Source organism: Trachurus japonicus, chromosome 14 (assembly GCF_045865225.1).
Source record: "Trachurus japonicus isolate A0001 chromosome 14, Traja_1.0".
Lineage (NCBI taxonomy): Eukaryota > Metazoa > Chordata > Actinopteri > Carangiformes > Carangidae > Trachurus > Trachurus japonicus.
The window spans coordinates 2984379-3001581 of NC_140920.1; the positions used below are offsets into that span (position 1 = coordinate 2984379).

The window sequence follows — 17203 nt, forward strand, 5'->3', positions numbered from 1 at the left end:
ATGGGGATCTAACAGCCAATGGTGTTGCAGTTAAACAGAACAGAGGGGTCATCATCACACTGGGTTAAATGCATTATTAATCATTCCAAGTGCTATAATATATCTATATCTCTATATAGAGTTATAGATATATAGAAACACATAATGGGGTTTATTTTTTATTCTTTAACAAAGCGAGGTACTATATTGTATGCCCTTTCAAACAAGGCAAGCCACTGGTGAGTAAACTATTTAATATAATATAGTGGATGAACTGTGTGGTGCTGTGTCTGTGAAGCATCTGTTTAGGATCATCATGGCTCATCATCCACCTCTGTATCAAATGGTAATAAATCTGAGAGACCAACTAGGTTTCGAGGGGGGGTCGGGGGGCTTTTTCTTCTCTGGATTCTGATTCCTACAGCTCGGTTGGACACACATCTCCTCAGTGAGCGTGAATAACCAGCTGTGACTGTTTTAACTTGGTTTGAATAGGACGCAGCGAAACATAATCACTACACCTACAGTAGCCTACATCTTCCTAATGTGACCTACTCTGTGCAAAATGATGTGTTGAAAAGTTTTAAATGACACAAATATAAAGTTTAAAGTGATACGCCAACATTTTTTTTCGTGTCTTGCCTCACTCCCGAGTCCATGACCAGCAGATAGACACCATCCTTTCGACTGTGCGTCCAGTAACGAGGGACATACGGGCAGAGCTGGCGCACCGCTAATTAGCTTAGCTCAAACACTGGAAGTGTATAGGTAGTGTTAGCCTGCCTCCTACCCGAGTCATTTTAGCTCTAAACTCTGTAAATATATCACTTTATCCACATTTCAAACATTTTTAGGTGAGAAAGTAGCCGTTTAGATCAGCAGTGTGTTGTTAATTTGTCTAAATACCAGCTGTTTACAATTTTGTTTGGACGAATTCGGCGCTACTCAAGCTAGCCGTTGTGACCAACGCACTTCCGGTTACTTTAACAAAATAAAACACCCGTTGCCCTTTACATACAGAAAACCACAACGATAGAATTTGTGCTTTTACTTTGAAATAGGAAGCTAACCTACCCTCGATGTAGCTAGCTTGAACCAAAATAAAGCGTCTTTGCTTGAACCCTCCGTTTTGACCGATCTCGTCCCGTTAGCGGCATTTGACCGCTCAAGATGCCTTACCGGAGAGTTTTGTCAGCTCTGAGACGAAGATCGGCCCGCCGGTTTCCGTTTAGAGTTGCTGAAGAGTTTCTCTGACGACTTTAGGTAGGAGGCAGGCTAACACTACCCATACACTTCCAGTGTTTGAGCTAAGCTAATTATGGGCGATACGGCTCTATCTCCCTTGTTACTGCACGCACAGTCGAAAGGATGGTGTCTATCTGCTGGTCATGGACTCGGGAGTGAGGCAAGACACGGAAAAAAAAAATGTTGGTGTATCCCTTTAAAAATAAATAAAATTCCCTTTTTTTCTGTCACTGCAGCTGACCAGGGAACAGTGGGCGAGTGGGTCTTTCTATTGATTAACTGAAGTGCAACCTCAGGTCATGAGTGTAAACTCAATACAACTTGATCATCAATACCCTCGGACTGTTCATCATAACTGATATGCATCTGCATTTTGACTAATTTATGATTTTATTTCTGCCTGTGTTTCTCTTTTCTCCTATTTGTCCTAGATATTTTTGTATCTATACATCGCCGTCCTGCTGTTAAATTTAAATTCAGCAACACTGCAACATCAAACGTCTCTACATCATAAAATCCCCCATCCATCCTAACACAGTCACAACATACTATACATCACTCAAATAAAATATGCTCTGTCAATGACCTTTTAATCAAAGTTATATTTTTAATAATAAATAATTCTGTGCTTTTGTGCCCTCTAGCAATTGTACGTAGCAAAATATAGTGTCACATCTCCATTTGCGGATAGCAGCTTTCTCCCTTTACTTATAATAATTGTCAATGCAACAACTGAATAAAGAAATGCCTGTTCTTTTTCTTTCTTATGAGAAAAAAAAAATCGTTTTTTCTTAATTTTTTTTTTTTTTTTAACAGTGAATAAAATATTTTCCGCACACACGTCATCATGTCCAATAATAAATACAGTGATTCAAGGAATAAATGACAGTGTAAACAGAAGACAAAGCTGTGTTCAGGGCATTGATGCAAAATCAGACAAAACACGTTCGTTTGACGTTCGTATGATGGTTCGTTAGCTGCTGCAGAGTGAAGGGGGGGTGAGGCTGTTGGAGCTGAAATACCTATTTCCTTCCTACATTAGCAAAAGCAAAGACATCTCCAGTTTCCTGTTTGAAATTTTTTTTTTTTTTTTTTTTTTTTACACAGTGCCAACATGGACACATAACCCACATTTATTTAATTTAATTACATTTCTTTTCCTTTTGTTGAACAAAATAACAAAATAACAAAATAATATACAAACAGTTTATGTTTCAAGACCTAAAATATCCTAACACTTTGCGGTTTACATTCAGGAACATTCATGTTGAAAGTGAAAAACGAAGCAATAACCAAAAAAAGAAAAAGAAAAAGAAAATAAAACAAAATAAAAAAACTTTTTTAAGAATAATTATTTATGAAGACTATTCATCGCCATACAATTATCATATGTTACAACTTATATAACTAGTTTCTAGCAGTCCAGCTTCCCTTCCAGAGTGATGAGTTATTATAGTTTCTCCTTTGAGGGGATCCAGATATAGGGTCCTGAATGTTCCTCTATGACCTCTTTGCAGTGGTTATAAATGTCCTCTAAGTTGTCTCCTTGAACCAGCGCTGCAAAGCAAAGGCAACATGTTTACGTATTGTGGGACAGATAACACTTCAAATGTAGTTTCTACAAGCAGATATTTCATTTTGACTGATGAAAGATAAATGTGATCAAATATCTTTAGGAAATAGTGATGTCACGATTACAGATTTTCTTGGTACGATTATTGTCAGAGAAATTATTGTGCATCAATAAATTTCAAAACACTATGAATGTGTAAAATCAAATATAGTCAAAATATAATTACATTACAAATCTCTTAATATAGGACCAGTTATTAGGACCAGTTGTTAATTTTAATCATTTTTTTACAATACAAATGACACGCAAACACCTACCTTCCTACCAGTATCTGTGCATTTACCTTTACTTTTGTGCACATCTGCCAATACGGTTCCAACATAATCTTTTTCGGAAAGTGGCGGTATTTAGGAATCTTTACGATCAATTCATTGTGAAAACAAGTAATTGTGACATCCCTACTAGGAAATATTGAATATCTTTAAATCGGGACGTTCGAACACAAAAAGAAACATGGACACTTCCTCACATGTTGGATTCTTAATAAAATGTCTGATTCATTATTTCAAACTACAGATGTTGAAACTGTGTGTTAGGATTCCTGACCTTATACCGATAATGATTTGGTATTATATTATTTGTAGGGCTGTCAGAGTTAACGCGTTAATCGCGATGAGATTAATTAAAAAAATTAACGCGATTAAATTTTTTAATCGCGGTTAATCGCGGCCCATTTTGTCCTCTGTCTGCTGGACTGGAGGACTGGAGTGTGGGACCTCCAGTCCAGTAGGTGGCGGTAAGGCACCTTCAAGTTGGTTGCTACACAAATATACACAGTCTAACTTAAATCCACAGCTCCATCCATTCATTTTTTGACGGCTTTGTTGTAAACAAATGCACATGGCCATGTATTGATTTTTTTGACGGCATCGGTTGTCAACAAATGCACGTGGCCAGGCAGAGACGTAGCAAAGTAAAGGGCAATTTCCACTGGATGCAATTCGTTTCAATTCTGTGTGAGTTTCATGCATCATGTGTTATGATTAGGTACTAGGCCTACTAGGTCTGGTCTAAAAGTTGTTTGTCTAGAGATTATAACACTTTGGAGTGTTGAAAGTCCAAAGCGCCATATATAATATTTTTAATAGAGATTAATCGCGAGTTAACTATGGAAAAAATGCGATTAATCGCGATTAAAAAAATTAATCGTTTGACAGCCCTAATTATTTGTTATGTCATATCATCTGGTCTGCCTAAATTTATGGGATTAGCTATCTGAGGTCTTGTCTGCATATTTAGATTTGATTGATTGATGATAATAGCCTGACTTTTTTTTATTTATTTTTTAATAAGTTTTTACTGTTTTCTGGAGCAATCCATACAGTACTGTCAGGTGTACCATAACTTTGGTATTATATATAATATGAAGTACACCTGACATGCAGTCATGTACAATTTTTTGCTTATATGTATTTAATGTTCTCATAAAATCATTGTGATTGGGAGTGGGCGTGCAGCCACTCCCTACTTAAAGGGATAGTTCAGCATTTTGGCAAATTGGCCCATTGCCATAATCCCTATAGTCATAGCAGTAGGTTCGTTACCTTTAATTGTCGGTGCAAGCTATTTTTAGAACGGCGGAGCAGAGCCGTGAGCTGCTCAGAGCTACGCTACGGAGGCTCATTATGGGATTTCTTGGTTTCCCTCATCAAACTCATCAAATACACGATCCAACAACTCCACAACGCTCTGGTGGACAAGTTGTGACCTGCACATTCACCACGCTATGAGATAATAACACAACGTTACCACACAGAGTTGTTTTAGAGGGAAATACAGAGACTGCTTGATGAAAAACTGTCCCTGAAGGCAACGTGCATCAGCGGTTTTGCATGAATTCTTTTTAACGGCTTCTTTTTTAATTATAATTATTATTAATGAAAATTATTAACATCATACCTGTGAAGAATTCACCAAACTCCTGCTCCAGCTTCATCGCCCTGTCAAATGTCTTCCTGGCTTGTTCCTCTGTCAGTCTCTTATTCATGTCCCTGCAGAGGGAAAGACGAGATATCACAGACACCACTCCATCTCACATTATGACCATATACTGTATAGGCTTTTACACAACAATTACACACATATACTATAGTCATTATCATAGAGCTAACTAACTAACTAATTAGCATAGATCCTATACACAAAGGAATATGAATGAATGAATGAATTTTTATTTTCGAACATGTATTAAAAAAAGTATGTAACTATTTGAATTTCTCACCCCTTTTTAACTATTCTTCAGTTTGTAACTACACATATATCCTTATAACTACATAATACACCTATATAAATGTATACCATACTCTATATACACATCTATATAAATATATAATTACAAAATAAAAATATACTACATACATATCCTTATAAAAATAAATATAAAATAAATATACACCATATACTAAGTTAGTTACAATATAACAATCAACACTATTCTATTTATAGATTTATAGATTTATCCCTCATCATCCTCCGTTAACATACTTGTTTATAAAATATTTTTTTGTACCTTTTTTTAAACAGATTTATATTTGCACTTTGTTTTAATATGGACTGGATATATTTTGCTATCTAAACTAGTTTGTTAAGAAGCTTTAGAACAATTACGTTATAGTGTGATATAAACAATTTATGAAATCTACAAAATGTACAGTACGGTATTATCAAATAAAGTTGGACAGGGCCGTTGTATAGGGGAGAAAGGTGATGATAACTCTAGGGGCCCAGCGCCCAGTGGGGCCCATAAAAAACCCCAGTAGTCTAATCTTTGTATGACTGATTTATTCTGTGTAAGACCCTGACTAATACTCATAGTACACTGTAAAAACTCAACATCTTTCCAAGAATATTTGTCTTATTTCTTGTCCAAATGTCTCATTTCTAGTCAAAACTAATCTCTTTCCACTTAAAATAAGACTCATCACCTAAAAATTAACTTGTTTTTAGATCATTTTCACTTAAATTCACAATAAGTAGAAAAATCTACCAGTGAAAGTAAGTTTTTTGTGCTTGTAATAAGGAAGAAAAACTTGCTCCACTATCAGATTTTTTCTACTTATTCCAAGTGAAAATCTGCTTGAAAGAAGTAAAAAGTGTCTAAAAACAAGCTACTTTTAATATGATGTGTCTTATTTTAAGTATAATGAGATTTGTTTTGACTAGAAATTACATATTGACTAGAAATAAGACAAATATTCTTGGTCAGATACTTGAGTTTTTGCAGTGTAATGCTGCATTAGCATCAAAACAAAGAAGGCTAAATAAAAAATGATAATACATACGTAGTCTACGAAAAAAAAACTGGAAAAGTCAGGGGGAGGGGCCCACTTTAGTATTCTTTAAGGGGGCCCAGAATTCCTAGCAACAGCCCTGAGTTGGATGGATGCTTTATAATATAAAATGAAATGAATACTCACATTAATGAATCAATAGACTTAGGTTTTATGAAGATGGCGATGGGATAGAGTTGTGCTACTTGTAGTCGTTTGATGGCGTTTCCAGACACGTCCAGAATACAGTGTTTACCCTGTCACAGAGAAACCAATCTCATTCAAGATGTACAATGTAATGTCATTACAACATAATCATTTAGAGCAATGTCCTAAAACAGCAACAGCAACATCTAAATATGCCGGCTCACCCTCTCAGCCACGTATTTCACAGACTGGACACTCGTTCCGTAAAGATTATCGTTATACTGTCCCGCCTCGATGAACTTGTGCTCTTGGATGTCCTTCTCCATCTGCTCTCTGGACATCACAAAGTGGTAGTCTCTGCCGTCCACCTCGTAGTCTCTCCTCTGCCGAGTGGTGTCTTCAATGCAAAGAGGAAAAAGTTTTCAGTGACTTCACTTCACATATCCATAAGTGCCACAATACACTGCAAAAACTCTAAATCTGTCCAAGAATATTTGTCTTATTTCTCGTCAAAATGTCTCATTTCCAGTCAAAACTAATCTCTTTCCACTTAAAATAAGACTCATCACCTAAAAATTAACTTCTTTTTAGATAATTTTCACTTGTTTCAAACTAATTTTCAATTGAAATAAGTAGAAAAACCTGCCAGTGAAAGCAGGTTTTTTGTGCTTGTTATAAGAAACTTGCTTCACTATCAGATTTTTCTACTTATTTCAAGTGAAAATCTGCTTGAAAGAAGTAAAAAGTGTCTAAAAACAAGCTGCTTTTTAATGTGATGAGTCTTATTTTAAGTAGAATTAAATTTGTTTTGACTAGAAATAAGACAAATATTCTTGTTAAGATTTGGAGTTTTTGCAGTGCAGATACTCCTATTTATGTACAGTACTTTAGTACCTCCTAAAAATCTCACTAATGTCTAGAAAACTGCTTTAGAGGGTGCTGCTGGTCATTTCAGTCAGCTCTAAGGAAAATGCAACCAATCCAGACTTTTTTTTTCATTGTAAAATAGTGAATTACCGTATGTTGGGTTAAAAAACAAAGCAATAACCACAAAACAAGTAGTAAAGTAAAGTAAAGTAACTGTTTGCTTTCAAAGATATCCAGTCACATGTTTAATGCGCTTGGTGTGAAATTTGCACAGAAAAATGTTGTCACAGGGTTTTTTCTGAACATATGTTAACCACTTCTACAAACTGTAACAGTGACGATTTTCAAACTTTGGCAAATTGATAAAAAAAAAAAAAAAAAAGTTAGTGCTTCAAAAACTCCTGTAACAAAACATTTTGTCGTCCTGAAACAAATTTCACTGGATATCTTGCAGCTAGAGAATGTGGTTGATAAATACTGAGGTAGGAAATGAACAACAACTTACATAACTATATATATATATACTATATGTATACACACACAGACACACACGCACACACATGAACTAGATGTCCAGCAGGTCTAGGATCAGCCTAACTGCACCTGACCCAAGGGTTTTATGGGAAACAAAAAGCTGAAAGAATGAACTCAGCTCATCCACTCACTCACCTTGGGGCCCTGAACTGACAGCAGCTTTAAATGGGTTGAAGGGTAAATTGAAATAAAAGAGACGGGTAAATCAAAACATGCAAAAATAAAAACTTAAGAAGCAGCAAATAGGAACATGAAACACGATGGACAGAGGAGTGAGGGGACAGGATTAAAGAGGAGTTACATCATATAGGTACTGAGTTTGGACACACAAAAATACAAACCAGGAAAAAAAAAGTACTGATGACGGTTCCTCTTTTTATAAAAGTATGACATTATATATATACAGGGAACCAAAAAAATAAGACTGGTGCCCATCAAGAGATAAAAGCTTCTACTGTCACAGTGACATGTGGAAAGTTGGAGGTTGTGTGACTATAGAAAGTCAAATAAAATATAATCGTTTGTGCTTTTACCAACTAACTCAGCTGCTGAATTCACAAATCTCATCACTGCTATTCAATGTGCATGACAATAACAAGTTTAAATCTGATTGACAGACACAATTTGAAAAAAAGATGAATAAAATCAGAGTATAATATCAATATCCCATGACTTTATTCACATTTACTGTATATAATGTTAATTTTATGGACTATGCACCTGTGTTTCCATCCATATCCATAACACATCCACCCTCAAACACTGAAGTTTTGTCAGTTTAACGACAGTTTGGCAGTTTGTGGATTTACATAATACTGTACATATCTGATATGGGGGTTGAGATACTACAAACCTGTTCTTAGCCACTGAACAAAAACTTTTACATTTGTATAATATTGATGGGACTTTTTTTTTGTCACACACTCTGGACAATAAAAAACTCTCAGGTGTGAAATCATGTGTCGAATTACATATTTACATCATCGGGATCGACAGCATCTGCCATCCCAGTTACAGATGTGAAAAATGTGTGAGGCCTAATATCTCAGAGCACATTTGAAACTTGTAATTTGTAACTAAAAAAAAAGTAAATAAAAATAAATATAGGCATAAATACATATATTTAACTTTATTTCTTAAATCTTCCATAGACTGAATGAGTGACCTCCAGTGAAGGCGAGACACTACAGGCAAAAACACTGTTTTTTCATGCACTGATCAATTTGAGAGATGAGATTTTGGGCTATTTTTCCTCCTTAACATGCATTCTTTCAGAAAAGTCAAAATAAATGGTAGAAAATCCACATTAAGGTGGTTATTTCACTTCATTTTTCTCTTTCGTCAGTAGATTTCTACTAAATTCACCAAAAGTTAACAAGCTACTGTGACATACTGAGCTGTGCCTGTTGTCTGACCCATGTAATTTATCTTTACAGGGCGAAATTAGATTTTTTTTAGGGCTGGTGACAGATTTTCTCATTTACAGAGTGATAAAAAGAGATATCCAAAATCCTCCTCTGTAAAAACTTCTGACTCTAATGTGTCAACAAAATAAAACAATTATTTTGAAAGTAGCTTTATCCATTGTTCAGATTTTGGTTCTGGAAATGTATGCAAAAAAGCGCATATTTCATTAGATATTGCCTCATTTACATATTTAAACATCAAATTTGACAAAACTTGTAATACAAAAAATATTTGTCTTAATGTAAGTGATGAACTTGGGAATTTTCATGGTGATATCTGTTAGTTAAAATTTTTACCCTATTCACAATGAAGAAGGGAGCAGAGTCAGAGGAGAGCGGTGGGATGAGTGGACCAGTCATGTCACCATCTCTGTACATTATGCAGGTATTAGATGACATCACGCTACAATTATGACGTAACAGAATCCCACCTGCAGCTTCTGAGTGTTTCAGTTTGTGAACATTTCACAATAAATTCCTCCGTGAACGTCCGTACTTACGAGGAACACAAGAGCCAAACTTCTCGGGGAACTCTGATATCAGATCATCGTTGATTCTGTCCTTCATCGGTCCCAGGATTATGACGGGTCTGGCGTAAGCAACTGGAAAGGTAAAAAAAAGACAGGCAATAGGTTAATAAAAGAGAGACACTGCATTTGTCTGGCAACAACGACAGCTTGGGTAATAATTTAATAATTTTCCATTGTAAACGCATCAGTGTTTATTTCTCTGCACTGTCAATCTTTGTTGCACTTATGCATGTATCATGACAAGTCATTGATATATTGAAATTATAACATTATAAATGACATTTAAAAACAAATATGGACTATACATAAACAGTATACTGTAGTTTTTTACATTCATAGAGCAGGATATAGGGATCACACAAATTCATTTATTTTATTATTTTCAATATGTACAGGAATGAGGGCGTTTGACAACCACAAGGTGCTTATTATTATTTATTTGGGTATTTATCCACTTAGTTTTATTTGTTGCTCTGTTGGTGTTACCTTCACTTTGTCTTTGTATGTGTGTTTGTATATGTCTTTATATGCATATGACTATATATTAGAGAGATAAAGATTAGTGATAATATGTTAGAATAAATCTACATATGTATATGCTTATATATTAGAGAGATAAAGATTAGTGATAATATATTAGAATAAATCCAGCTAGATAAACTCACAAATGAACTTATTGTATAGATTATAATGACAAGAAAGCTTGATAGATAATTTATGAATAAGGGGTGGGAGTAAATAAGTTTTACTTCTTCCCACTCCTTTTTGGATATGAAAAAGGAAAAAAAAGTCAAATTATCTTTATTTTCAATTATTTTATGTGTTGTCTTTGCAAAGTATTTATTTGTTATGTCTGTCCATTACTGTATTATGTTTTATTTCTTTTTAACATGTCCGAAATAAACTTAAACTAACTAACAAACTAACTAACATTCTCATAATTGTTCTTTTTGTAGTGACTGCAGCTTTCAGAGCCACACCGCCAAAATAAAATGCATCTCCTGTGATTTGCCAAATATACTGTACACTGACAACAATTAGTAATCACAAAAGCTCAAGACACAAGTGTGAGCTTTACTCGAGTCGATACCCTGCAGTATGAAACATTTAGGAAATTTCTAAACTCTGTTGGCGCACTTTGATGACATCACTTACTTTCTTGCCGCATCACAGGTTCATAAGAGAGAATCAGCTCCTCTTGACTCCCTGGTGGGAAACAGAGTGAAGATCGTTATTGTGTTTTTTTTTTTTTTTTTACTATTTTAGTCATAAACTGACATCAACAACTTGTAAAACATGCCACATTGGTTCATAAGCTCCATGCATGGCAGCGTATGTCACAGAACAGGTTAAAATCGGTCTGTTGAGCTGTTTCACATTAAAGTCGACTAATACGACCCTGATGACGTCATCGAAGTGCAGGTATGAAGCTCAGGATACGTGAACGAAACCGCCAATGCCAAACTATAAACTGAAAGTTTCACATTTAAGATAATTATCTATTTAATTAAGAGCCATGACAATGGGAGTGTTTTCACCCCGGGAGTCTGTGTTTGTGTGTTTTATTACTTTGTCTGTGGGCAGATTTTATCACTGCAACAGTGTCACAAAAACACAGTATTGACTTGGTGATAAATTCATTTTGTTTTTCCTATTCTAACTTATTGAGGCTCATATATATTTATATGTGTTTGTATATTTTCCTGTATCTCAGATAAACTGAAACAACGACCAACACGTTACAACATCACTTCCGAAACAAATACAGACGTTAACTGTGATGCTCCGTCTGCAGTCTGCTTCTACCTGACATGCTCACAACAAGCAAAGACAAAATACGCTTTAATTAAGTGTTTATATGCCAGTGTCATGCAAAACATGCATTAAACACAATCGACATCTGCCGAGACAGGACAGGGACAGGATACCCAGGGGGCAAAGCAAACAAACAGACACGGAGCGTTGTAAAAGGTTTGACACCAGATGTGTAGGAACTTGAAGGATTAAAACCTGGGAGGACAACCCGGTCAACTAGCTGCTGGAAAGCTACAGGGGCCAAAACCCCTTTCTGGGGTCATTCTGCCTGGCGAAATGATGTAAATGCAAATATTTAGGTACTACAATGGCATAAATAGTCATACAACTATAACATTTGGCAGAGAGTATCTTGACGCATAGGGGGAGGCATGAAAAAAAGATTCTGGGGTTTGTTGCAACTCAATTTTAAGATATCACCCTCAACATCCCAACAAAGACCAAAAAAAGTACTGTTCGCCTGACAAATTCTCATGAAAATTCTTATTTTTCAGCACTTTATGGAGAATATCTATGCCTAACATGTATATAGAACATTTCCTTAATTCATAAGCTTCCATTTGAGTCCAAGATAGCCTTTCTATCTCAAAAGCCCCACTTGCTGTGGCCAACGGTCTTCTCTATCTATCTGTTCACTTAGAGGAGACCAGAAATAGAATGTTTTCTGATCAGGCCAGTTAACATGGAGTTTTTCACAATAGGTGTTGCATTGTTTGGAGACAGCCTGTAGCTTTCCAGTAGCTAGTAGAAAGGCTATCTTGGGTTCAAATGGAAGCTTATGAATTAAGGGAATTTTCTATATACATGTTAAGCATGGATATTCTCCATAAAGTGCTGAAAAATAAGAATTTTCATGAGAATTTGTCAGGCGAACAGTACTTTTTTTGGGTCTTTTTTGGGATGTTGAGGGTGACATCTTAAAATCGAGTTGCAACAAACCCCAGAATCTTTTTTTCATGCCTCCCCCTATGTGTCAAGATACTCTCTGCCAAATGTTTTAGTTGTATGACTATTTATTTGCATTTACATCATTTCACCAGCAAAATGACCCCAGAAAGGGGTTTTGGCCCCTGTAGCTTTCCAGCAGCTAGTTGACCGGGTTGTCCACCCAGGTTTTAATCCTTCAAGTTCCTAGATATCATTTCTGCTGTCAAACCTTTTACAACGCTCCGTGTCCGTTTTTCAAAAAACTGGGATTTTGCCCCCTGCGTAGGACAGACTGGAGTCATAATAAAACCCTAAAGGTCTCACTATCAGTAACAAGTAGAAACACAGACAACTGACGGTAACAGAAACAAAAACAGACTGACATCGGACTACGTGAAGCTGGAGGAGAAGAAACCTTGAATCTGTTTCTTTTTACATCCCATTCTTGTCTTATAAATTAATAAACCCTAACATCCTCTGTGATCCAAACTTTTAGAGTTTTGGTGTAAATGTCAGTGAGACAGAGGTTAACAACACTCTGCAAACCGAAAAGCAAGACAAACCCGAGGAATGCAGCATGCAACAACAACAACAAGAACAAGAACAAGAACATGAACACCGCAGGCAAAGAGAGACACATTCAGACAGGAAATAAAGACGAGCGAGCAATCAATCATTGTTGGAGCAACTTACTGAACGTCTTTGTCCCATACCCATCATCACCTATCCCCAGGATGTCCTAGTGGCCATCCACAGAGAGCCAGAAGAGTAGAAGAATAGAAGAAAGACAGGAAGGAGGAGGACAGCCGCAGCGTAAGCAGAAGAGGCAGTCAAAGTAGGGAGCAGTACCGACTCTGTCCAGACGCTGAGCAGCCAGCAGGGGGCGCCACACACACACACACACTGTAAAAACTCTACATCTTTCCAAGAATATTTGTCCTATTTCTTGTCAAAATGTCTCTGCATAATCTCTTTTCCACTTAAAATAAGACTCGTCACCTAAAAATTAACTTGTTTTTAGATCATTTTCACTTGTTTCAAACACATTTTCACTTCAAATAAGTAGAAAAATCTGCCAGTGAAAGTTTTTTGTGCTTGTAAAATCTGCATAGTAACATATGCAGGTAGATTCTGCATGATTTTTTGTATTTGTTTCAGACTGTTTCAGATTTTTACTGTATCCTACTTGCACACTTTTTATTGCAAGTCCCTCTGTCTTCTATTTTCCCATTGTATCTGTCGTATTTATTGTTTCTGAATGTGATCATTAGCCATTACCTCCCATTAGGACCTAATGTATCCAGTCACGACAGCTTCGTATTTATTGCTTGTATTCATTGTATATTGATGCTGTTTCTATTGTTTGTATTTTGATATTGTTGATATTCAATATTTGAATTCCTCACACTCAGACGTGTGGGAAAGTGATTGGTTTGTGTCACACAGCCACTCCTATTTAAGATGGCTAAATTTAAGTGTACTGATTAATTTCAAATGTCTGTGATCTGATCCTATTGTATTAATGCGTATATATATGTATATATATATATACATATATATATATATATATATATATATATATATAAAAATCAGCTTGAAAGAAGTAAAAAGTGTCTAAAAACAAGCTACTTTTCATGAGATGAGTCTTATTTTAAGCATAATGAGATTTGTTTTGACTAGAAATGACATTTTGACTAGAATAAGACAAATATTCTTGGTAAGATTTTGAGTTGAGATCGAACCTAAATGAACCCCTGATGGAAAACTGGGTTGTACAATATCACATCATCACACACACACGGTGGACAGCGTCGTTTTGTCTCGGCTTCCATCCTGCTGACTGACCAGCACCTGAGCCTCAGTGTCTCCGACCGAGATCCAACGGAAAACAAAAGGACGACAGGGAATGATGAGGAAGAGGAAGCAGGAGAGGCCGCGGTGAAGAACAAGACGACTCTACACCCTCAAATATACACCTGTGAATCGTCTGTCGAGGCCCAGACAAACACGTGACCTACTATACTATACACTGCTTGACTCTGCGTGTGCGTTATCATGATGTGTGTCTGTCCGTGCAGCTCTCTGTACTTACGGTCCGAATCACTGCCATCCTGCTCACCCTCTTTGTTCTTGTAGAACGGGAACTTTCGTGTAAAGATGAAATTCTTTTTACGTTTGTCATTGAATGACTGTGAAGGGAGAGAAAGCATGGGGCAAACAGGTACATCTGTCACGTTCATGCAGACAAAACAAACTGCGTGCACAAAGTGGAACGTCAAGAAGTTTTTCACAGTGAAATCAAACCAAAAAAACCCTGAATATCTGTTTCTCCCACATTCCCAAGTAGAGTAAATGATTGTGATAGTGATTTATTTTCACTCTAGACTAGTTTGAGTCAAAGTAGGTGACGATAATGTGCGATCCTGATTAAAATGATGCCATGTTCTATTTCCAATTAGACCACTTAGTACTAAAAAATGTATAGATGGAACAATTTATCAAGTGGGCAAATCGCATAGATCGAATCGAATAGATCTTGTGTGAACTACAGGCCCAGTGGTCATAATTTAATGAATTATATAATATAAAATCTATATGTTTTTCATGTTTTATTTGTCCCAGAGTGTTGATACAGCTGTCGAATAAAGTTGTAACAGGTTTCTTTTTAACCAGCCTGTCATACACTGATATAAAAAGGCTTGTGAAATCCACATGGTCTCATATTTTTGGGCTGTATGGGCTCAAATTTTTAAACACTTAAACTTGTGGTGGTTTGGGATCTTTAGTGACTCGCCATGTTTGAGGAGAGGCACCATTTATCTATAACAACCATTTATTCTTCACTCTGCTTCACACGTTTTTCAAACACGTGATCATGTCAAATAAAAAACAAAGGTTTTATTTGGCTGCAGACATAAAGATGAAGGAGTGAGTCACAGGATCAAAAACTGACTTTACTGTACGACTCTGGTTGCAGGTTTTCTCAGTTTAAATTCCTCTCTTTTTCAAGCTCCCTTGTGCTTCTACTGTATCCATTCAGCATGGTGCATGGTTAGAAACAGAGTGCTACTGAGAAGTCTGCAGAGACTACTGTACGTCATCCTCATCAAAGCCTGCTACTATTTTTTGCTGAAAATGATCTTTGTGAAATTAATTAGAAAAACAAATGACTCCCAAACAGTCACTGATCATCTCACCCCATTGTACCGTTGTTTCCTAGCTGAGCCCTCAGACCAACAAAGAAAGTTGACTCTAGTTAAACTGGTCGATCCCTGAAGATGATTCATCTCTCATCCAAGAGGCTTCTTCAGTTCTGACAGACGAGTGAGGAAACACAGCTACTTGGACCTTGGTGGGGTCGATAACAAAGGCCTTTGATACCACATTTTTTTTCTTAATTGCTTTATTATCTCAATGATACTGTATTTTGTATTTTGTGAAGCACCTTGTAACCCTGGGTTTAAAAGCTGCTATAGAAATAGTAGTAGTAGTAGTAGTAGTTTACTCGATCTTTTACACAAAATTGTTCACAGTTGAGCATCATTCACAGTCAGTCAACCTTCCATAAAACCATCATTAGTTCAACTAGTTCATAAATAGATAGAAAAGCTGCAGGCTGAAGCTACAGTATATAGCTTATAAATGCCTACTACCCTTTAATTCAATATTCCATTAAATCCATCAGAGCTCTTCATGGTTTCAGAGTCATAGAAAGAAACAAGTATCCAATAATTAACAAGTGTAGCCAGAAAAATAAAAGAAATAAATAATTTAACAGCATTACAGTTGCAATCAACACCCAATGAATCAATCCTGTTTATAGCTTTCTATCATACTATGTTTTCATCTATTTTTAAATCGTGTTAGTTAAGTTTTTGCTTTGTTTGAGATCCTCTGTCAAGATATTCCACAGTTTTACTCCACATGCTTTTTAATGTAGTATTTATTCTTGGTTGTTTTAAGTTAAGTTTCCCTCTTAGCTCATACAGTAGGCCTATCTCCACTCTCTTTCCTTGAACATTTTTTGAATATAGATAAAAAAGAATGTTTATTATTATCATTATTACTTGGTTATGTGGATGGTTGTTTATTCTCCTGATATAAGATATGAAAGGACAGAGCTGCAGGAGGAGGATCCATTATGTCTGCAGCCTCCTCAGGTTTTTCTACTTTGACACACATACATACTGTAGTCTCCTTCAAACCACCTGTCTCCTCTATGCAAACAAAAGTCATTAAAAGAGTTTCTCTTGTCCTTTACGTGTGACCTCAACAACTCTGACAACAGTCATCACAGCACCCAGAAGCACCGACCAACCACGTTGTATCAAAGGCCTTGGTAACGACCCCAACCAAGGGCAAATATCTGGGTTTCCTCCCCTGCACGGCAAAAACTCAAAATCTTTCCAAGAATATTTGTCTTATTTCTTGTCAAAATGTCTCATTTCTAGTCAAAACTAATCTCTTTCCACTTAAAATAAGACCCGTCACCTAAAAATGAGCTCGTTTTTAGATAATTTTCACTTGTTTCAAACAAATTTTCACTTGAAATAAGTAGAAAAATCTGCCAGTGAAAGCAAGTTTTTTGTGGTTGTAATAAGGAAGAAAAACTTGCTCCACTGTCAGATTTTTCTACTTATTTCGAGTGAAAATATGCTTGAAAGAAGTAAAAAGTGTCTAAAAACAAGCTACTTTTTAATGTGATGAGTCTTATTTTAAGTAGAATGAGATTAGTTTTGACTAGAAATAAGACAAATATTCTTGGTAAGATTTTGAGTTCTTGCAGTGTGT

General features: G+C 36.1%; 1 protein-coding gene across 29 annotated transcripts in view; it reads right to left on the reverse strand.

Moving 5' to 3' along the window:
* Window positions 1-1681: 1681 nt before the first annotated feature.
* The window catches only part of dlg2 (discs, large homolog 2 (Drosophila)), a 262869-nt gene continuing 247347 nt past the window's right edge, over window positions 1682-17203 (reverse strand). For 18 of the 29 annotated variants that reach the window (XM_085797009.1, XM_085797003.1, XM_085797020.1 and 15 more), the window contains 7 exons: window positions 14505-14601; window positions 10826-10876; window positions 9641-9742; window positions 6498-6670; window positions 6274-6383; window positions 4757-4848; window positions 1682-2781 (listed from right to left, as the gene is read on the reverse strand). In XM_085797009.1, the coding sequence (XP_085653135.1) occupies window positions 2675-2781; window positions 4757-4848; window positions 6274-6383; window positions 6498-6670; window positions 9641-9742; window positions 10826-10876; window positions 14505-14601 (732 nt within the window). In that variant the 3' untranslated portion in view covers window positions 1682-2674. Of the gene's footprint in view, window positions 2782-4756; window positions 4849-6273; window positions 6384-6497; window positions 6671-9640; window positions 9743-10825; window positions 10877-13105; window positions 13152-14504; window positions 14602-17203 lie in introns of all 29 variants that reach the window. The other 11 variants (XM_085797015.1, XM_085797027.1, XM_085797018.1 and 8 more) reach the window with 3 other exon arrangements.